This window comes from Balaenoptera musculus, chromosome 3, assembly GCF_009873245.2.
Source record: "Balaenoptera musculus isolate JJ_BM4_2016_0621 chromosome 3, mBalMus1.pri.v3, whole genome shotgun sequence".
Classification (NCBI taxonomy): domain Eukaryota; kingdom Metazoa; phylum Chordata; class Mammalia; order Artiodactyla; family Balaenopteridae; genus Balaenoptera; species Balaenoptera musculus.
The window spans coordinates 62,028,838-62,051,022 of NC_045787.1; the positions used below are offsets into that span (position 1 = coordinate 62,028,838).

General features: G+C 43.4%; 1 protein-coding gene across 2 annotated transcripts in view; it reads left to right on the forward strand.

Moving 5' to 3' along the window:
• CMYA5 (cardiomyopathy associated 5) overlaps window positions 1-16,925 on the forward strand; it is a 113,454-nt gene extending 96,529 nt beyond the window's left edge. For both annotated transcript variants that reach the window (XM_036846162.1, XM_036846163.1), the window contains exons 10-13: window positions 7,242-7,375; window positions 8,654-8,753; window positions 10,879-11,052; window positions 15,975-16,925. In XM_036846162.1, coding sequence (XP_036702057.1) covers window positions 7,242-7,375; window positions 8,654-8,753; window positions 10,879-11,052; window positions 15,975-16,221 — 655 coding nt within the window. In that variant the 3' untranslated portion in view covers window positions 16,222-16,925. The remainder of the gene's footprint in view (window positions 1-7,241; window positions 7,376-8,653; window positions 8,754-10,878; window positions 11,053-15,974) is intronic.
• The last annotated feature ends 5,260 nt before the right edge of the window (window positions 16,926-22,185 follow it).

Below are 22,185 nucleotides of genomic sequence, written 5' to 3' on the forward strand. Positions count from 1 at the left end.
TATATACGGGTCTTGTTTTTGTTTCCATTCAGCCAGCCTGTGTCTTTTGGTTGGAGCATTTAATCCATTTACATTTAAGGTAATTATAGATATGTATGTTCCTATTACCATTTTCTTAGATATTTTGTGTTTGTTATTGTAGGTGTTTTCCTTCTCCTGTGTTTCTTGCCTAGAGAAGTTCCTTTAGCATTTGTTGTAAAGCTGGTTTGGTGGTGCTGAACTCTCTTAGCTTTTGCTTGTTTGTAAAGGTTTAATTTCTCCGTCAAATCTGAATGAGATCCTTGCTGGGTGGAGTAATCTTGGTTGTAGGTTTTTCTCCTTCATCACTTTAAGCTTGTCCGGACACTCCCTTCTGGCTTGCAGAGCTTCTGCTGAAAGATCAGCTGTTAACCTTATGGGTATTCCCTTGTGAGTTATTTGTTGTTTTTCCCTTGCTGCTTTTAATATGTTTTCTTTGTATTTAATTTTTGATAGTTTGATTAATATGTGTCTTGGCGTGTTTCTCTTTGGATTTATCCTTTATGGGACTCTCTGTGCTTCCTAGATTTGATTAACTATTTCCTTTCCCATATTAGGGAATTTTTCAACTATAATCTCTTCAAATAGTTTCTCAGTCCCTTTCTTTTTCTCTTCTTCTTCTGGGACCCTTATAATTCGAATGTTGGTGTGTTTAATGTTGTCCCAGAGGTCTCTGAGACTGTCCTCAATTCTTTTCATTCTTTTTTCTTTATTCTGCTCTGTGGTAGTTACTTCCACTATTTTATCTTCCAGGTCACTTATCCGTTCTTCTGCCTCAGTTATTCTGCTATTGATCCCTTCTAGAGAATTTTTAATTTCATTTATTGTGTGGCTCATCACTGTTTGTTTGCTCTTTAGTTCTTCTAGGTCCTTGTTAAACATTTCTTGTATTTTCTCCATTCCATTTCCAAGATCTTGGATCATCTTTACTATCATTATTCTGAATTCTTTTTCAGGTAGACTGCCTGTTTCCTCTTAATTTGTTAGGTCTGGTGGGTTTTTGCCTTGCTCCTTTATCTGCTATAAGTTTCTCTGTCTTCTCATTTTGCTTAACTTACTGTGTTTGGGGTCTTCTTTTCGCAGGCTGCAGGTTCGTAGTTCCCGTTTTTTTTGTTGTGTGTCCCCAGTGACTAAGGTTAGTTCATTTGGTTGTGTAGGCTTCCTGGTGGAGGGGACTGGTGCCTGTGTTCTGGTGGATGAGGCTGGATGTTGTCTTTCTGGTGGGCAGGTCCACGTCTGGTGGTGTATTTTGGTGTGTCTGTGGCCTCATTATGATTTTAGGCAGCCTCTCTGCTAATGGATGGGGTTGTGTTCCTGTCTTGCTAGTTATTTGGCATAGGGTGTCCAGCACTGTAGCTTGCTGGTCGTTGAGTGGAGCTGGGTCTTGGCATTGAGATGGAGATCTCTGGGAGATTTTCGTCCTTTGATATTACGTGGAGCTGGGAGGTCTCTTGTGGATCAGTGTCCTGAAGTTGGCTCTCCCACCTCAGAGGCACAACCCTGACTCCCGTCTGGAGCACCAAGAGCCTGTCCTCCACACGGCTCAGAATAAAAGGGAGAAAAAAAAAGAAGGAAAGATAGAAGAAGATAAAATAAAATAAAGTTATTAAAATAAGAAAATAGTTATTAAAATTTTTTTTAAGTAATAAAAAAAGAAAGAAGAAAGAGAGAAAGAAGAGAGCAACCAAACCGAAAAACAAATCCACCAATGATAACAAGTGCTGAAAATTATACTAAAACAAAAGAAAACAAACAAACAAAAACAGACAGACAGAACCCTAGGACAAATGGTAAAAGCAAAGCTATACAGACAAAATCACACACAGAAGCATACACATACACACTCACAAAAAGAGATAAAGGGAAAAAAATGTATATGTCGTTGCTCCCAAAGTCCACCTCCTCAATTTGGGATGATTCATTGTCTATTCAGGTGTTCCACAGATGCAGGGTACATCAAGTTGTTTGTGGAGCTTTAATCCGCTGATTCTGAGGCTGCTGGGAGAAATTTCCCTTTCTCTTCTTTGTTTGCACAGCTCCTGGGATTCAGCTTCGCATTTGGACCCACCTCTGCGTGTAGGTCGCCTGAGGGCATCTGTTCCCCGCCCAGACAGGACGGGGTTAAAGGAGCAGCTGCTTCGGGGGCTCTGGCTCACTCAGGCCGGGGGTGGGGGGAGGGAGGGGTACAGAGGAGGCGGGGCGAGCCTGCGGCGGCAGAGGCCGGCGTGACGTTGCAGCAGCCTGTGGCGTGCCGTGCGTTCTCCTGGGGAAGTTGTCCCTGGATCACGGGACCCTGGCAGTGGTGGGCTGTGCAGGCTCCCGGGAGGGGCGGTGTGGAGAGTGACCTGTGCTCACACACAGGCTTCTTGGTGGTGGCAGCAGCAGCCTTAGCATCTCATGCCCGTCTCTGGGGTCCGCGCTGATACCTGCGGCTCACGCCGTCTCTGGAGCTCCTTTAAGCAGCGCTCTTAATCCCCTCTCCTCGCGCACCAGGAAACAAAGAGGCAAGAAAAAGTCTCTTGTCTCTTCGGCAGCTCCAGACTTTTTCCCGGACTCCCTGCCGGCTAGCTGTGGTGCACTAACCCCTTCAGGCTGTGTTCACACAGCCCACCCCAGTCCTCTCCCTGCGATCCGACTGAAGCCCGAGCCTCAGCTCCCAGCCCCCGCGCACCCCGGCGGGTGAGCAGACAAGCTTCTCGGGCTGGTGAGTGCTGCTCGGCACCGATCCTCCGTGCGGGAACCTCTCCGCTTTGCCCTCTGCACCCCTGTGGCTGCGCTCTCCTCCGCGGCTCCGAAGCTTCCTCCCTCCGCCACCTGCAGTCTCCGCCCGCGAAGGGGCTTCCTAGTGTGTGGAAACCTTTCCTCCCTCACAGCTCCCTCCCACTGGTGCAGGTCCCATCCCTATTCTTTTCTCTCTGTTTTCTCTTTTTTCTTTTGCCCTACCCAGGTACGTGGGGGGTTTCTTGCCTTTTGGGAGGTCTGAGGTCTTCTGCCAGCGTTCAGTAGGTGTTCTGTAGGAGTTGTTCCACATGTAGATGTATTTCTGATGTATTTGTGGGGAGGAAGGTGATCTCCACGTCTTACTCTTCCGCCATCTTAAAGCTCCTCTCCATACGTATTTTTTATTGTTAACGTTAGTTTAGTTCTACTTTCAGGAGGAATTATACAGTAGGGAATCCAACTTTATTTTTTCTACTATGGCTATCCCGCTGTGCCAGCAAGAAAACCCATCATTTTCCCTTCTGATTTGAAATACTTCCATTATTATATACTAAAGAACCTATGTATTTGGCTCTATTCCTCACCTTTATAATCTATTCCATTGACCCATCTATTTATGCCCTAGTACCATGATGTTTTTATTATTATAGCTTTATAATTTTAGAATTCATGTAGGTTAGGTTGCCCCTTCATGACTTTTTTTTTTTTTTTTGCTATTTGCTAGTTTATTTTTCATATGATCTTTAGAATCAGACTGTGTAGTCACCTCTACTCCCCTGCCCCTGACAATTTGGTATTTTTAGAGATCATGTTAAATTGATAGATTAATTTAGGGAGTTTTAAAATTTTTGTGATGTTGCATTTTGTACCCAAGAACTGATATGCCTTTCCTTTTAGTCAAGTCTTTTGTGTGCTTTCCTTCAGTACCATTTTCAAAAATATTTTTCATATAAATCTTATATACTTTTGTTATGTTTGCCACTATTCTAAATAAGATCTTTCTTTTGCTTTATCTTCTATCTAGTTGTTATTTGTATATGAACGATTTTGATTTCTTATATTAGTTTCACATCTAGCTATTCCACTAAATTCTGAGTTTTTTGTCTGATTTTCTTAGGTTTTCTAGATAGCAGTCATATCATCTGCAAATGGTAATAATTTTACCTCCTACTTCCCAATTTTTTTTAACCTCATGTCTGTCTCTCTGACTTAATGGGAATGCTTTTAGTATTTTCCCATTAAGCATTAAGTCCCTAAAGGTTTTTTCTTCATAAAGATCCGTTTCAATTCCCATGTGAAATATCAATAATTCTTGCCCCATTGTCTATGGTTAGTTGTGGCAAACTTTTCAATCATTCCTTGCAAAAATTAAAGAAGGAAAGGGCTCAGGCTAGAGAGGCCTTTGTTATATTGGACAAACGTCAGCCTCCTGGGGGCTTCCACTCGTTTCCTTCTGAAACAGCAGAAGAGGAGACCACTCTCATTTACATTGCAGCCCTTCAGACTTCTGAGGAGACAGTGGGTCTCCTTTGAATCATTTCTCTCTGCCTTACAGCATTGGAGTTTAACAAATGTCCTTTGTCCTACCAATGAGGAAGCCAAGAGTCCTTTGAAGACCTGCTGGGTGCAGAGCTCTGTGATCAAACCCCACAGCATGCTTATGCCCTACCAGCAATCAGCTAATTTGCTGTGTCAGGTTTCCTAGATGCTTCCTTGTCCTCACATTCCCGGAACCTCCACATATAAAGCCTTCCCTTTCCATTGCACTATGATACTTGTAGGGAGGATCCCACACTTTTGACCCAAAGTGAGACCCTTTGAGTCAAATTTCTTATTGCCTTTTGAATTTTATTACTGGCTCTAGACTTCTAACATCGTCAGGTTAGTCACATTATTGATAAAGCTGAAATCTCTTCTTACCTAAGCATCAACAACTTGCTGTGGTTCCATTTGCTGTCTAATCACTTACCTCAGTTTGGATATTCTGTGAATTTGAATTCTACTCCAAACTATGCAAAACTTATTATAACTCATGTGGTTTCAGTTGCAATTATGACAAGTTTTTGGTTTTGAAATAAAAAATATCATAATCTATGGAAGAGTGCCACTCTTCAGATTTCAAATTCCAAAATTTTTGAAGTTTTCATTTGGCTAAACAGCAGGGACAGCTGACATGAAGGCTTTTATGACATTCAAGTGAGGTCAGACAATAAATAGACATGGAAATGAACCATTCGTAGCTGAGCTTTTTTTGCTTTGTTCTTGGTGCTTGAGCATAAGACAGAAACTTATAAACAATAAAACTATCATATTTCATATTACTTTCATTTTCATGCCTGGTGCTTTTATAGAGTCAGCGAGGGCATTAGGCATATTTGTCACGTCTGCATGACATGTTCACGCACTGAAAGCAGATCTTATCCCATATATTGGCTTCTCTACCATGTAAACTTTTATTCTTTAAATGACTAATAAGACATAGCATACAATTGACTATATATATGGAATTTCCTCCTTGACAGACTTCATAAAATTTAAGAGCAAAACTTACCCCAAAAACAGCATCCTTGGCATTTAACAATTGCATTATCACAAAATGAAACCCATATGTTCTGTCCAGTTTTTAGAGATGAAATTTCCTCACCTCTCCTTGTCACTTACCCCTCAAGCAGGGACAGGGCCTGGGCACATGATAAGTGATCAATAAATATTTATTTGATGAGTGGATGAAGTCTGAAATTCAGTTCAGATCTGAGTGTGCTTATTGAGACAATAAGCCTGTTATAATTAATGTACATTGAAAACATCTCTTCAGTCATCAATGCAAATAAGATCAGCAATACATCTACCCCAGAATAATAATCTAGATATTAGTTGGGAAATGCATTCTCAGTCATAGGACCTGGTTTCTTTTGTTAATAAATTGAAGCATTATTAGTTGTCAGTGGACATGTGGCTCAATCCATGCATCCTCCATGCATCTAAAGATAGTACTCTCTGAGGACCTGCTCAGGTGGTAGGTTCTGAAATAACAACCAGTAAGGTTTGAGGAGTTTGTACTGACCTTTTCCAGATGCAGGCAGTAAATAGCCAATATACAAATAGACCCAGGCTTCTCCCCTCCCTGCCCCCTCCTGCTGAGGAACACACTGTGAGTTTTCTGTGCTTTTAGACATGGGGCTTTGATGGGGGAGGGACTGTTACTCTGTACAGATTTTCTGCTTCTAAAAAGTCTAAGTTCTTCTGTTTTCTGGGTCAATGATACTTTTTCCTTCTCCTGGTTCTCCATGGTATTCTCTAAGGTAGGTACTGAGAATGAAGTAAGTCAACAGAAGTAGAAATAACCTGAAAACAAAAATCAATCTGAGAATGAACACTGACCACTCTTTGATTCTAATGACTTTGTGTACCTTCATTAATAATAAAACAAACACAAAGAAAATAAAAAACAAACAAAGCAAACAAACAGATAAAAAAAAACCCGCATCTCCCTCTGAGAATGAACTTGAAAGCTATTGTACTATTGTTTTCAATGACTAGTATCCAATGCACATCTAACAGGAACAGGATTCTGATTCTTTAGTACTCCGATTAGGACTTCTTTTATTAGCAAGGAGCCTAACTTGTAACTCTCTCCAAAGCCTCTCCAAATGGAGGCTAAAAGAAAGAGCACTTGTATACTTTATTTGTATAAATGCTCTAGGACATGATATCAAGCAGATACAAGAGAATGGAAAAGAGGCACAAAAATTATTCCAGCTCATTGGCAAGTTCAGAGCTCCAATCTTCAAATCCAACAAGTCCATTTGTGCTTAAATGGTTGGGCTGTTACAGTGTTCTTGCCAAGCCTGCTGCCATTTAGATACCACGACCAGCACTTTTCTTTTAATGTAAATGGGAGGTTTAGGAACAGCAGCTTTGGGGATTTTATTTGGCAATTAGAATTCTCTTTTCTCTCCAGGATTAAGTTTGCTCTAAAGGATATTGTCTTCTTTAGAGATCTTCAGTTTCTATAACTTGGCTGGCTTTGGCATGATGACCATGTACAAAATCAACACTCACCTTAAGTTTTCCACTATTCAGGATCTGTCAATGAGATGGTGTCTTTTGCATTATAGATTGGTTTAATATCTTAATCCACAAGTGCCCTCTCAGCCAAAATTTGATAAAGAAAACAATATATGCTTGGGGACTCATTAACCACAGAATTAGTCTATTTTCTGAATTAAAAAAAAAAGTTTGGTTGGCTCTATTGCAAAGAGCATTCTGGAAGGCACAATATTGGACAAAAGTTGACCAAGGTAGAAATGATTTGATAAAGTAAACTTAGTGGACAATGGCCATTTTATAAAATCTGGCTTGCTAACTCAGTGGTCATAAAAAGGGAAAAATAAGTGATTTGTTGTCAATAAAAGATGTTCATTCACTACAGGATTGAAATATGATGAGTTGTTTAGCATATAGGGTTATATTTAAAATTATTATTTTCCCTTCATATTTAGATCTTTCTCTGGAATTAAAGGACTCCAACTGAAAGTTAACCTCCAACCCAATGACAATTACTTTTTCTACGTGAAAGCCATCAGTGCATTTGGGACAAGTGAACAGAGTGAAGCTGCCCTCATTTCCACCAGAGGTACCTTCTCCTTTGCACACAGAGAACTATTTCCAAGCATTCCCATTCCTTCCCTTCTACAACCCAGAGAAGATATCCTAGAGGGCCACTTCTTCACGCTCCCAACCTGCTGGCAGGGCTAGGTTTTTGGCATGAGGACCCAAGATTGGCCAAAGGTCAAGGTGTTTCTTTCGTTCTTCTGGTTTAAGACATTCTCAACCTTGGCCACCCATTAGCAATCAGTCCAGGTGCTTAAGAAAATACTGATGTGGGGATCCCACTCCTGGAGATCCTGGTCTAAGTTACCTGGATATGGGCTCTGACAAGTGTTTTAAATCTCCTCAGATGATTCTTGTTTGGTTCACAATGTGCTATAGTTTGTGGGTATGTTTTGATAGTGTGTGTATGTTGGGGGAAGAGTAGGATGAGGATATTCTTATTTTATTACACTGTGAACTCTATGAACAAGCTTCTAGTCTTATTCTTCTGTTTATTTTCCATGCCTAGCACATGGTTTGTGCCCATTCATGTTTGTTGAATGAATGAATGAGTGAGCAACTCAAGAAAGTGATGAAACTGTTCAAGGGCATTTTGGGGAAAATACCCTTGATGGTGCCAACAAAAAAAATGCAAGGCTGTTCTCAAGTATTGTGAAAAGAAATGAGGAGTGGAAAAATGATCATTTTATTATCTTACGCTAGACCCAAAGATGGCAAGATTGAGGGTGACACATTACGTGATTTGCTTAACCAGCAAAAACTTGTGGACGCACCTTGGGTGTGATGTGGTTAGGGCCAGCCTGATGTTTATAAAGCGAGGGCATGAGGGCTGTCTGTCCAGAAGTGTGTTCCCTGCAGTCCCAAATGGTGCCTGTACCATCCACTGTTAGAACCACTCCTGGAGGTTAGACCAGTGCATCTTCAAACTTCAATGTGCGCGTGAATCTCCCAAGGAGCTTGTTAAAATACCGATTGTGGTTCAGGAGGTCTGGGGCAGGCCCGAGATTCTGCATTTCTAACTAGTTTCCAGGTGAGGTAGGTAGGTGCTGCTGGTGCAGGGAGCATACTTTGCATAATAGAGTGAGCGCTAGTACGGGAGAAGCACACCGGGTGAGGTGACCAGCCACTGGTGTTCACTAGTCCTTATCACGGATGAAATTTTGCTGTGGATCTGAAAACACTGAGCAGAGGATTTTGATGTTAGAAGCAAGGGAGACTACGATCTGAAATGCGGGGCTTGGCCCAGGGATAGCGCTCGACATTGCAGTCATGTTATAATCCTATTTTCTAACTACAATAGGAACGAGATTTCTCCTGCTGAGGGAAACGGCTCACCCCGCTCTGCAGATTTCCTCAGATGGGACGGTGATCAGCTTCGCTGAGAGGAGGCGGCTGACAGAGTAAGTAGGAGAAGAAAGCATGAGATGCCTCAGCAGGAGAGTCTTCTGAGGGTGTCACCTCTGTGTGGCCTCACCTGAGCACATTCTTGGTTTAGTGCACATGCCTGGCATGTGTGATATCAAGTGTAAATTGGTACACACACATACAGTTCAGTTATGGTTCCTTACTAGGGGGAAAGTGACAGAGATCGTTCAGACTTGTAGCAAGTGTCAATATCTTTATTGGAAATATAAGCACAGATGGTTTTGTTTAACACATAGGCTGTTTTAAGGTATTATCTCTGGTTCAATGAAAAAAGAGCCTGGGTTAATTCTTCTATTATTTCAACAGCAGACCAGATTTTGAATCTATCCACTTGAAAAGGAATAGAGGAGAATGACATTTTGTTGAGTTTCTGGTTCTGGCCACATGCAGGACTTTCAGGATCTTGCCCACCCCCCCACCCCCCACCATCCCCCAGAAGCTCCCACAAAAGGAAGCAGCAAAGTAAAGAAATCCGAAAACTGAGGGCACGGTGGGGAGATTGCTCTGCAATTTGCCTGCACTCTCTCGTGCTTATTTTGAGGGTCAAAATGGTCAAATGGGAGAAAGCAAGTGAAAGGCTTTTGAAAACTGTAACCCATGTGAAACACGCTGCTGTTGGCACTGATGCGCCCGGGGTGCTCTCACAGTATAGCCCTGAGCCCACCAACGGCGACTTGTGCTGTTTTCCTCTCAGGCTGCTATTCATCTGTCAGTAGCTCAGCTCAGGTGTTACCAGCTCCTGGAAATGACCAAGCCTTTTCTGGGCCCTGGCACCCTTTGATCTTATCCGCAGAAAGGTCTGAGCTCTGGTGGAGTCGTTTGTCAGATGCTCCATTTTGACTAGTCCTCAAGCAACAGCCTCGTCTTCCGCATCTTTAATCTCCAGAATCTAGCCTGGGGCCCAGAATACTGGAGATGCTAAACGTGTACAAATGAGTGAATTCAGGGGAAAAAAAGATTTAAGAAATAAATTGGGCTTTTCTGTCTCTTTTGGATTTCTCAGAAGAATCAAAGAGAAAAGAAATAGATTGGAGGTTGGTAAGAGTTCATAGATAATAACTGATGATAATAACTGTAATGTATTTGATAGAATTTTATTTATTTATTATTAATCTGAAAATTAGCTCATAAATATCAGGCAGCTGGGCTTTGCTCCAGAGAGCAAGGACCCATCAGTAGCCCCCTCTCTGAAATGAGGTTGGGTAAAGACACGAGAAAATGAAGTACATTCCTTTGCATTAATCACTTTCTCATCTGTTAAAGGGGAGAGGGAGAAGGTGCTGACTGAATATTAACGCTGCTTAAATTAAAAATGCTTCCTTGCTGTCTCAGCCATTTCAAAGCAAAATTGAGTAATTCATGCAAACAAGGTCACCCATCCGCAGTGGAAAGCGCTTTGGTTCACTTCACCATGTCTGTTACAAAAATAGCTGAGGTGAGACAAAAAGAGACCTTTCGACAACCTCTCAGGTGTACCTGCTACCATCTAAAGAGGCCAGAGTCCCAAAGACTGTTGACCACAAGCCTCTGCGGAGCGCAAGCATTACACCTGGTTCATCCAGGTGTAACTCCGCTCTGCTCTGGCCTCCCCAGACCACTTGCTGTTCAGGAGCAGCACCTTTTCCGGTCTCTGTGCCCAGGAAAGTCAGCAGACGCTGGAACTCATTGTGAGAGAAGGTTTTAGAGACTCCTTTTTGTGTATGTGCAAGTTTTGGAAGAAAACTTTGCAAGTCATGCTCTCTTGGAATTCTCCACCTGCCTCCCTTATACTTCCTCACTCTCTTTGAAAGCAGAGATTGTGCCATTTCTTTTTATCCTGCCATTATTCTAATTATTTCTTGGTTCCCAGTCCCTCCAAGAGATGCTATGTGTAATACATGTGTGTTGAGTGTGGCAGTAGAAATGCGTTAAATGCATGTTGATGGTTTGGGGAATTCTGTGGCCATCAGGTCAAGGTCGGGGGCACAATGAACAATGAATGTCTTTAGTCAAATTCCAGCAGTTTCCAAGGATAGAATCCTGCTTAAACTGTGTATACATTTATGAATGTTGGTGTTTATGAGATAAAGCCTGGCAATTCCTGATCAACTTTGCCTGCAGAATCCCATCAGTGCTGGGTGAGGAGCTGCCTGCCTGTGGCCAGCACTACTGGGAAACCACTGTCACAGACTGCCCAGCCTACCGACTGGGTGTCTGCTCCAGCTCGGCAGTGCAGGCCGGTGCCCTGGGACGAGGAGAGACCGCGTGGTACATGCACTGCTCTGAGCCGCAGAGGTAAGCCGGAGCCTGCCCCTCCCCACTTAATCAAAGTGTCATGAGTTGATGTCTAGGCAGAGGGCTCTGAGGGACCTAATAAATAACCTACCTCTCACTTCCCTGCCCAAGTTCTGAGTCAGCTGAGAAAGAAAACAAAAGACTCAACTATTTGGAGATTCAACTACTACTCTGATTACTGAGGAAGCCGGTTTTAGAGAATGTGGTTCATATGTGAAAGCAAGAATGTTTCTTATATTGCACCCTATCAACAGACAGACTTGTACCCACGCAGAGCCTTGGCCAGGCCACCTTCCCATCCTGCGGGGCAGAGTAGGTTCCTGGAGAAGGATGTGCATCTCCTCAGGAAACTCGTCAGGAAGAGTTAGGGAAACACATGCATGGCCAGTTTTTCCTTCAGAGCTCACCCCAGGGTGGGGAGAGACCACAAGGGTAAGGCTGAAAGGGCTCCCTCCACAGAGGAGTCAACAGGACTGAGGAAGAAGTAGGTCCCCAGTACCACCCCCCTACCCCACTGCCGTTGGTCTATATTAAGGGTTGGCAAACTATAGCCCAACAGGCCAAATATGACCCGCTGCCTTTTTTGTAAATGCAGTTTTATCGGAACACGGTCAAGCTCATTTGTTTACATATTGCCTATGGCTGCCTTTGTGCTACAATGTCACCTCGACTAGTTGTAATAGAGATTGGCCCCAAAGCCTAAGATATTTACTATTTGGCCCTTTACAGACAAAGTTGACTAACCTCTGGTCTATATTATTAGTGTTACCGACCTGGGTTCTTGGACTCTTTAATCAATAGAAATTGATAAGAGGCCAGATGAGGAATGCAAGCAAGGCTTTATTGGGACTCGTGCTGCAGCAGGAGAGAGCGAAAACAAGTAATAGGTACCCACGCTCACTCCCTGAGGGGGAGTGAGCTGGTCCGTTATATGGGCTGAAGGTAGGGGAGGATTGCTGGGTCAGGCGGGAGGGGTGACTTAGGTGGTCCGCCCACCCCCTTGGCGGTGCCATGGGCACGGATCATGAGCAGTACCCTGCTTTTGCTCCCAGCACCTCAGAAGTGGGAGTTGGGTTTTGGCCTTTTTGTATCTTGTTGTTCATAATTTGCCCCAACTGGACATGCATGCAGTTATTTTTAGTCCTTTATAGTTTCTTTGTATTTTGTTGCTCAAGAAGACATTTGTCCAGGTGCAAGTGCCGCAGTAAAGGGTCCCAGGTCCCAGCCTGTCTCATTAGTATTGTTTAATTGCTTGACGTGAAAAAGCTGTTAACCTGTGTTAGATAAGGCGAGCATGTTATGAACTGAATATGCACACAAGATAGTCTAATAAAAGAGCATGAGACTGGAGCCAGGAACCTGATTTTAGTCCTGGCTCCATTCTCTACTAGCCTCCTATTGACTACTCACCAGAAGTTGGTTAATCTAATGAGCAGATCTGATGTGCCTCATCTGTCTTGTCAGGGGACAGTGATGCCTGGTCTGCTACATTTTGGGGTTGTGAGCATCACATGAAGTCAGGTACAAGGAAGAACTTAGAAATCGTAAAGAATCAAATGTGAGGAATTATTCAAATGTAATGCTTAAAAAGGAAGCAGTGCTCGCAAGTTCCCAGAAAAAGGCCCACAGATTGGGATTTTGCATATTTCTGGCTGCACATCTCTCCCTGCATCCTACTTGATAGAGTTTGATTCTCTGACATGGTTCATAAGGACACCATCTCCAAGAGCTATTTAAAGTCACATCCCATCAAGGCAGAGCCATGATGATTAATTGATATTCAGCCTCCTCCTAGAGCTGAAAAATCATTCAAACCCAGAGTTTATAATTGGTAGACTTAGAGCTGGAACTAGGTATTGATTTCATGAAAATTTCCTTAGACACTTGAACCCTTAAGAACCCAAACCAAAGACTAGAGTCCAATACAAAGTTCTAGACTCTAGAAAACAGAACTGTTCATTTCATTCAGCAGGTTCAACAACTTTGGTCTTTGGCTCTTGTGGGCCCAGGGCAGGTTCTGTAGATTCTGGGAGGAGGAGTGTGCCGTGTGTGGTCACCGCACAGAGAGGTCAGGTCTTAAGTGCCTCATTTCGTGTTCCAAATTAGAGCACCCTGGCCTTCAGGTTACTAAGAGTACTGCTATAGCAGACCCTCCTGTGTTTTTCCATTTTTCTCGCTTCATGATTTAAACCAAGTGGTATTACTCTTGATTCTACTTGCATCAGGCTTTAAGATGTCACAACTGGATAGGAGAAATGAAGAGAGTCTAAGGAGAAAGAATCAACGGTATTTCATCCTGTCTGTTCCTAACTTACTTCTCTAGTTCAAGGCTTTGTTTCCTTTACTAGTTTCATCCACAGCCAACATGCCTGTGCTCTTCTTCCAGTCTCCACCCACTCCAAGCCATTCTGTGTGTCACAACTGGCAAATATTTCTCAAACATCATTTGCATCACGTCCTTTCCTTTTCTGCTCAAAAATCTACAACCATCTACAGTGGTGTCGACACTCAGGTGGGACCACAGTGAAGGGGGGAGCCAGGAAGAATGTGACCAGGCTGGAGTATGAGGAGTCCTGAGGCGAGTAGCCACCAGGGTGGAGAGGAGTCTGGGCTCATTCTGGGCCATCAGTGAGATTCACAGCGGTGGTCCACCCAGGTGGGAAACCTCGCACAGGTAGTTCCAGGGTCACGCAGATGTCAAGAATCAGGCTTCTGGATGACCTTTGTTTGAACAGGGACCAGCAGTCCAAAGGATAGGGAGGGAGTCAGGCCGCAGCAGATAGGCTTGGTTTCAGGCCAGAGTGCAGGTTGGAGAAGGAAGTGATGTGCTCAGTAGAAAATGGAGGCAGAAACAAGACAGGACGAATTCCAGGCCCTGTAGAACTGGTGGGTCCAAGGCTTCAAGGAATGTCTTTCCCTCCTTGACCTCCATGGTAGCGATTAGCTCAGGGACTGACCGGGGCTGGGCCTGTGGGAACCGGGGACCTTCCAAGCAGGGTAGGGAAATGGCTTATATGGGCATTCAGAACCCTCTAGACCAGTGCTGTGCAATCACACATTCTGCAAAAATAGAAAAATGGTGTCATATGTGGCTCTTGAGCACTTGAAATGTGGTTGATAGGACTGACGAACTGAATTTTGAATTTTACTTAATTTCACTTAATTTTAATTTAAGTAGCCACATGTGCCTGGTGGCTACTATATTGGACAGGGCAGGTCTAGAGCCTGGCCTCTGACTTACCTACCCAGGTAATATCCTCAAAGTCATTCACATGTCCCCTCCTAACCCGTCAATCAGATGGTGATGTTCTCCATGGCATACAGGTTTACTCTGCCACCTCATCACTGCTTCTGCTGCCCCGACGGCTTGGATCGCCTTCTCCCTTTTTTCCCCATCCAGTCCTGACCATTCTTCTTTGGCTGAATGTGAGCCCATCTGCTCCCCAAGCCCCTTTTGTAAGAGCCCCAGCCTGTTCTCCATCTGTTCTCCAAGGATGAAGTTGGGCAGCCCAACAACAGCCCACTGCTGTTCTCCATCATTGCCACCTGCAGCCTCTGTGTGCTTTACAGGTTCTAAAACTTCATAATGTTCTGCCATATTTCACATTAGCAAGGCACTGAAGAGGTCCTTTATCATTGTGGAAGTCTCGCTTACCTTCCATCCCCGTGAACCTCTGCCCTTTCACATGAGCTTCATTCAGCGAGGAAATTGCTAACTTGCCATTTCCTAAATATTCCTGCACTCAAGCTTCTGGGCCTTTAAGAGAGATGTCACAGGTCTTCAAGGTCCTTGTCCTTCTCAGCCACACCAGAGTCACCCAGTTTCTCCGGCCCCAGTCTGCCCAGTGTCACTCCCACCCTCAGACCTATCATATCCACAGATCTGTCCCTCATCTCTTTTCTTCTCTTCCATCTCTCATTTATTCTCTTCTCCTGCTTTCAGGGCTCCACCCTCTGTTTCTAAGATTACCAGGAGAAAACTCCCACCTTGTGTTACTTTTTTGCATAGAGCAATTTAACTTCTTCTGTTCAGCAATTTCTCCTTGCTAGCCTGGCCTTGAACCTTTCCTTTCACAACTAAACCAGGTCCATTAAATGTGTGAGGAAACACTTTACCAATCTGTGCTCTAAGCTGGAGTCTCAGCCCCAGCCCATGTTTAAGTCATCAACAATTTTCGTTCCTGCTCCGCAGAGTATGGGTTCCCTGGGGGCAAGGACAGTATGCTATGGTCTGCATATCCCCCAGAGGTGCAGAGGTCTAGCAAAGTACAGGACACACAGATATGCCCAATGACTACATGTTGAACTGAATTTGTTTGAACTGAAGAAAGAAATCAAAGGCAACCTCCCTTGGCTGTAAGGGTGCAGAAAACACTGAGAAGATGAAAAGGAAAGTTGATTTGGGGCAGTGGGAGTGTACATAAGATGAAGTTGGGCAAAAATAATGAAATATTTCTTAAACTTCATAAAGGTCCTTATGTAAGTTACTTACAAAATTTTTAAATGGTAAAATTAATACACTTTATGGAAGGCAAGCCCGCGGTACTTTTTAAAGTACATAGCAGCCTCAAAGGAGTTTTATTCAAAAGAATGACATACCATGAATGCGGTAGTTAAAACACGTGGGCAGCTGGGAAAGAATTAAAATGTTGAGAAAAATCACAAGGGAGGCATATGTTGGTTATTCTGGGACTGCCTCCTAATGTAGAAGGAGCAAAATTATTAAAAATACGCGTCTGTTGGGAAGAGCTATGCATTTTAGCATCTAGGAGGGATCTGGTTAAAGTATTTGGGACAATGTTATTGCAACTCATTGTGAATTGAGGTGAACAACTGCAAAATCGGTTTTCTCCAAGTGATTTTCTTTATCATGGTCCTTCAAGATTTCCAAAGTTTTCAATTCCCATTCCATTCCATTTCAGATACACATTTTTCTACAGTGGCATTGTGAGCGATGTCCACGTGACGGAGCGTCCCGCCAGAGTGGGCATCCTACTGGACTACACCACCCAAAGGCTCCTGTTTATAAACTCTGAGACTGGACAGTTGCTCTTCATCATCAGGCACAGGTTTAATGAGGGCGTCCACCCTGCCTTTGCTCTGGAGAAACCCGGAAAATGCACTTTGCACCTGGGAATAGAGCCCCCAGATTCTGCAAGGCACAAGTGATCGTTGGCTTTTAGAGTTTGCAAGAACAAAATTCAAATGTGGGGGCTCCGTGGTTCTTTCCTGTGGGTGCTAGACATTATTCAAAACGTCTTCTGCACATTAGCGCTAGTAATAGCTCCATGCACCGTGGTCGGCACGCGAGCAAAACCACCAAGAAAACTGTGACTTTCCAGAGCGTCACGTGAGTAAAGAGGATGGAAAAAGCAACCTCCGCCTTTTGGTTTATATACGTTTGAGTTTTTCCCTAAGTTAAAAGGATTTATACCTGACTTGGGAATCAAAATAGTGAAATGGACTCCCACCTGTTTCCCTGGTAGAAGAAATCCTCAGATAGACAGGTCTGAGTGAAGGGAAGGCTGTGCTGGTGGTACATCTTCTCCGACAAGAAACGCTGGCCTTTTCCACAAGAAAAATGTCACCTCACCTCACTAAAGGATGCGGAGTCCAAATCAGCAGAGAAAGTGTTTTAACCATTCAAAGCTGATAACGAACTCTTTTGTAATCATTATATACTGTAGAACACGAGTCTCTTTTCCCTGAAATTTTAAATGTAGAAAAGTGCTAGATATTAGAAATTTCCATTTTGTTAAATAAATGGTTAGAGTCTATAAAACAAAACATGTTATGTGAACTTATTGCATGTGACTTGTGAGTCTGGCATCTCTGGACGGGACAAACTGCGAATAAAGAGCCATCATGCTGCAGTGGGTTGTGCTACCGCTCATTCTCATGTGAGAATTTTACACATGTATGTTTTAAAATCAAAACATTTTCAGCCTATAGTTACAGACAACTACCAGAAACTGAGAATCTCTTTTTGCTAAAAATAAAATGGTGGGTCATTTTTAGATATTGTATTGAAATCTCTCAAAATCTTCCTAAAATATGTGTGCAGAGTTGATAAATCTAGAATGCCATGTTGAGATGATTACTCTTGTTCTCCATAATATAAATACTTTGATCATACTTACAGATTTTTTTTTTTAATAAGAGGCTCTTTTTTTTTTTTAAATTAATTTATTTATTTATTTATGGCTGTGTTGGGTCTTTGTTTCTGTGCGCGGGCTTTCTCTAGTTGTGGCAAGCGGGGGCCACTCTTCATCGCGGTGCGCGGGCCTCTCACTATCGCGGCCTCACTTGTTGCAGAGCACAGGCTCCAGACGCGCAGGCTCAGTAGTTGTGGCTCACGGGCCCAGTTGCTCCGCGGCATGTGGGATCTTCCCAGACCAGGGCTCGAACCCGTGTGCCCTGCATTGGCAGGCAGATTCTCAGCCACTGCGCCACCAGGGAAGCCCCAGATTTTTTTTTAACATTACCAATTCAGTTTTCTTACGTCGAGAGACAGTGTCCTACTTTTGGCATATATCCTGAAATCCATTGTTTAATAGCTAGCGTACCCAAACTGGATCTGTAACTGCATTAACAGAGCACCTTCAAAGCCTTCATCATCCTGCTTTGAAATTGGAGCAGCTGCTGGGAAGAAGGGTACTTAGTGAAACAGGAGGAATAACTTGTTGCTTTATGGGAAACACTATCTTCAGTTTTTTCAAGGCTTAAAAGTGTTAATGAGGTTCTGACTGATCAGCAACCCACGGTCATTATTACTTTTTTGCTGGGAATGTAGTGTAATTCAAAACAGTAACAACAGTGGCAGCAACCACATGGAATTTAGAATTTGACTCAGTTGGCGTTCCTCCAAAAGTAGATCTCTAGGTAAAGATTTAGCGTGGGTTCTTTACACAGGAGGTGTCCGAGGAAGCACGTGTGAGGAAGTGGGGAAAGTGAGACAGGAAGGGGCAAGAGCGGATGAAGGACATGTTTTATGGGTGGATTATTACACTGTTAACACCTGGGGCTCGCTCATGCTGGGGGGACCCCCAGAAACCACTCAGAACATGCCAGAGGCTGAAATGTAAGTGCTCCTCTCCAACCCCAGTTGGCTGAGCATTGCCCTAGGGGACCCTAGGGGACATTAAATTCCCTTTCCCTGCCTTTCCAGGTTGTGTTCCTTGCAAGTTCCTGTGGTCACAAGAAAACCCTCCAAGGGCACAAGAAACATAGGTGCCTGACACAGTTGACAGTGGGCTGACAACCCTCTAATACAGCTGCTGGTGCACTCAGGTGAGCTGGGGCGAATGGGACAGGACACCAGCAGCGCCCACCATCAAGTTGGAAGCAGCTCTGGTATCGAGGAGGAAGCCGTGTAGTAATGGGAAGAACTAGGTTCAAATCGTGATTCAGCCCTTATAGGTCAGCACGTTACACAACTCAGATGCTTTAGTGATGTCTTTTTCTCAGGATAATTGTAAACATGAGATTAAAGAAGCATGTGAAATGGCACAGCATTTTTAGCTTATAAAACATCCTGACAGGGGATGCTGGAGACCCTCTGTGGCCAACCCTCCACCGCCTCCCCGGTAAGTGGCCTCCTGTCTCTGACTCCATAGCAAGTGGATGGTGGCAGGGAGGACAGTGGGGTCAAGAGATCACGTTTTAGCCGCCTTTGTCAGTTGACTGATAGGCGAGTTCCTGGTTGCTTCCTAGGGGATTATTCCAGTGCAGACAAGCAGAGTGAAGTTAATGTCATTTCCTCATGTCCTCCTCCTCCTTGCTCCTTCTTCTCTGAGTTCCATTCCCTTCTTGCCCTTCCTCTTCTCACAACACAGATCCTCAGAGAAAAGAAAGGAAGTTAGCAAATTTTGGTCAAAATTTCTCTTCTGGAAATCTGTTGATGGTTAATAACATGTATAGCCCATGCATTATCTCTTTTAATCCCCGTCAGAACCTTGCACAATAAAAATGGCCATTTTATAGATGAGGAAACCAGTCTCAGAGCAGTTAACTGACTTTTACATAGTCACAGCCGGCAGGTGGCAGAGCCCGGATTTAGATATAGCTCAGATCCTGAGCTAAGAGAATAAAATGATTATATTTTGTTTCATTTTTAATCACAGATCATTTTTTCTACATATACGTGGTGTGTGAAAATTACGTGTGTGTATACATACTCTCTCACACACATACCACACGTACACATATGAATATACATGTATGCACACATACATCCATTCATATATACACATCCTCTTCCCTCCTGAATTGACTTCCTTCCCAAGCCTCTGTTTTGTTGTCAGTGCTGTCATAGTTCTGGCAGACGTGAGATACCTTGATTCTTTCTTCAATACCAATGACCTTATTTAGGATTCAGAAGCATGTATAATATTCTATTTGTGGAAAAAAGACATGAAATCACATACATGAAACCACATACATGAAACCACATACATGAAATCACATACATGAAACCACAGTGTTGCCCCTAACAGGTACAGGGCCAAAATAAAGGAGCGTGTGGGAAAAAGAAAAAAAATGAGGATGAACACTGTGGTCCTTCTCTATCTGTTTGCATACATACCTGGCAACTCTGGCTGGATACATTCTTTGTCAAAGTTAGAAATATTTTTCTGTTGGAGCAAACCAGAGCACGTGCCTGTTGTTTTTCTGGACGTGCTTCCCTAACATCCAACAGAACTAAGTATTGTACTTCATCACACCCACTTACAAAACTGTGTGCTTTCAGCACCAAGCACTAACACTCTCCCATCAGAAGCACCCTTCAGGCCGCAGAATGGCTTGTATCTGAAGTCCCTTCTCACCCTTGCTGTGTTAACTACCCATTAATCATCTCTGAAAGAACTCACAGGACTGAAGCAGTTTATACTCATGGAAGAGCTTTATCACAGGCAAAGGATATGGTCCAGCCACACAGAGGCAGGATCGGCACTGAAAGGACCCTCCTATGTCAAGTGCAGTTTTCCTTGTCTGCCCACTGCTGGTATGCACAACATGCATGTGTCTCCAAGCCTCAAGCCACCAATAGGGTGTGTGTGAAGCGCCTCGGTAGCAGGAAGCCGAAGTTTTGTTTCAGGGAGGTTGGTGGGGTGCCCTCATACTGAGCTGGTCGCATACTTTCTAGCTGTGCAACTAGCCCTAAGTGTTGCAGCTCACCTCCCTGACCCCTACAGCCTCCACCAAAGCCAGTGCCTAAGATAAATCCAATAATTACCACTAAACGATGCTGACATTCTGATAACATCCTGCTCCGAAACAAAGGATGGATCCATGGTTACAGAATGTCACTTGTTTTTAGTTAATAGAGTCCATGGCATTAGGCAAGGATCAATAACTGTGTGGATACACACGTGGTCAATTAAGACTAGTGGGAATGAACCCATGCTAGGCACTTACTGGCCTGAGTTCCGGAGCCCAGCTGCTGGGGGATGTTTTCAAAATAATAATAGTAAGAGCTGAGTGCCTCCGCTGTCGATAGCCGTCCCCTCGTATCTCTGATTTGGTGACTACTAGGGAGTGATCCAGGGCACAGCCCTGAGCTGAATGAAGTTCGACCTGATTTCCAGCCCACTTCACAGTGCCAGGGGCGGGCAGTGTTGGGTAGGGGGGAGGACATATTTCTGTACAGTTTTCAGAGTAGCAGATCAACATCTCTCATTTTCCTTTACTACCCTCATAGTGTGTGTGGTTGTACCCCTCTTTTATGTGCCCCTGTTTTGATCTTAACTCTATCTATGCTGTTTGTTTTCTGTAATCAATATCAGTAATTTCAGGTGCCCAAATAGCATATGAACTGTGAGAATACTTTGCCAATAGTTGAAGGATTGAGAATGTTTAACTTGGAACAAAGACAAGTTAAGGAAGGAAATAAGAGGTCTTCAAAGACTTGAAGGGCTGTTATATGGAAGGAATAGGCTTATTTTGATTTTTACTTCCAGGACCAGTGGGTAGAAGTCCCAGGGCTGAGGAATTTGGTTCAAGAGAAGGGAGAACACCCCATCAATGACAGCTGGCTCAGAGACATGCTGCTTAGCAGGTAATGAGCACTCAGAGTCAGGCTGAAAGATCAACCATCTGGAATATTAAAGAGTATATTCTTGCTTTGAGTTCCAGATCCATGGTTTTTAAACTATGTTCCTGGGGTACTGGGATTCCCCAGAGGGGCCTGAGGGCCAACGTGGGATCCAATGGGAAAGCCAAGTGGGCATAAATTCAAACCTCTGTCCCTTTCCATCACAGTGGCTCAGTTTTATTCTGTTTTACCTGCTGGGTTCTATATAATAGTTTATTTGATGAACAGGTTTCTATGGTTAAATAAAGTTTTAAAAGTAGATAACCACTGAGATTCAAGTCTGAATTCTGTGATGCAGAATTCACTTTAGGGACCCCAAAGTCCCTAAATCTCTCATTCTCTCCGAGTCCCTTTTCTTTTACTATCCAAATACTGATATTATATTGATTGCAAGAAATTCTGATTCCTATGTCAAATTTCCAAGAATTTCTGTAAATGATTACATTCTCCTTGTTGACATCTCTGTCCTCCAAATTCTCCTCCACCACCTCTAGCCACCTCCCCACTACTTCTTCATGCTTCCCTGGTCCCATTTGACCTTCACCATCCAAAACATTGACATAGTCTCCATTGATTCCTTAAGGCAGTGCTAACACAAGGCTGACATTGGTAGCGGTTAACATAGCTTCTGTTCAAGACTTGGGGTTAATAAGGGAAATTTCTTCATAGATTATGAGACAAAATAAAACTGAATGTGAAGCATCTCATGTTGCCAGGAGCCCCCTCTGATACCTTCTTCAGCGCAGTCTTCCAGACATATTGAACAGACAAACCTCTCCATTCTACTTTATTCTTTAAGTTTCTAGCTCTGTTTAAACTTTGTTTTTTTTTCAGATCAGCCAGTGCAACTAGAAAGCATAAAAATAAAAACATTTCTCTTACCAATGTACACACATTTGTAATAGACTGAGAGCAAAATTGTGCCCTCCTATATCAGCCTCTTCTATCCTGCCCAGACTTTAGGCCTTTCTTTGCAGAACTAAAAGGTCCATTAAAAGCAATTCCCTGAACCAAAGAGAACTTCTTTTCCAAAGATGAAT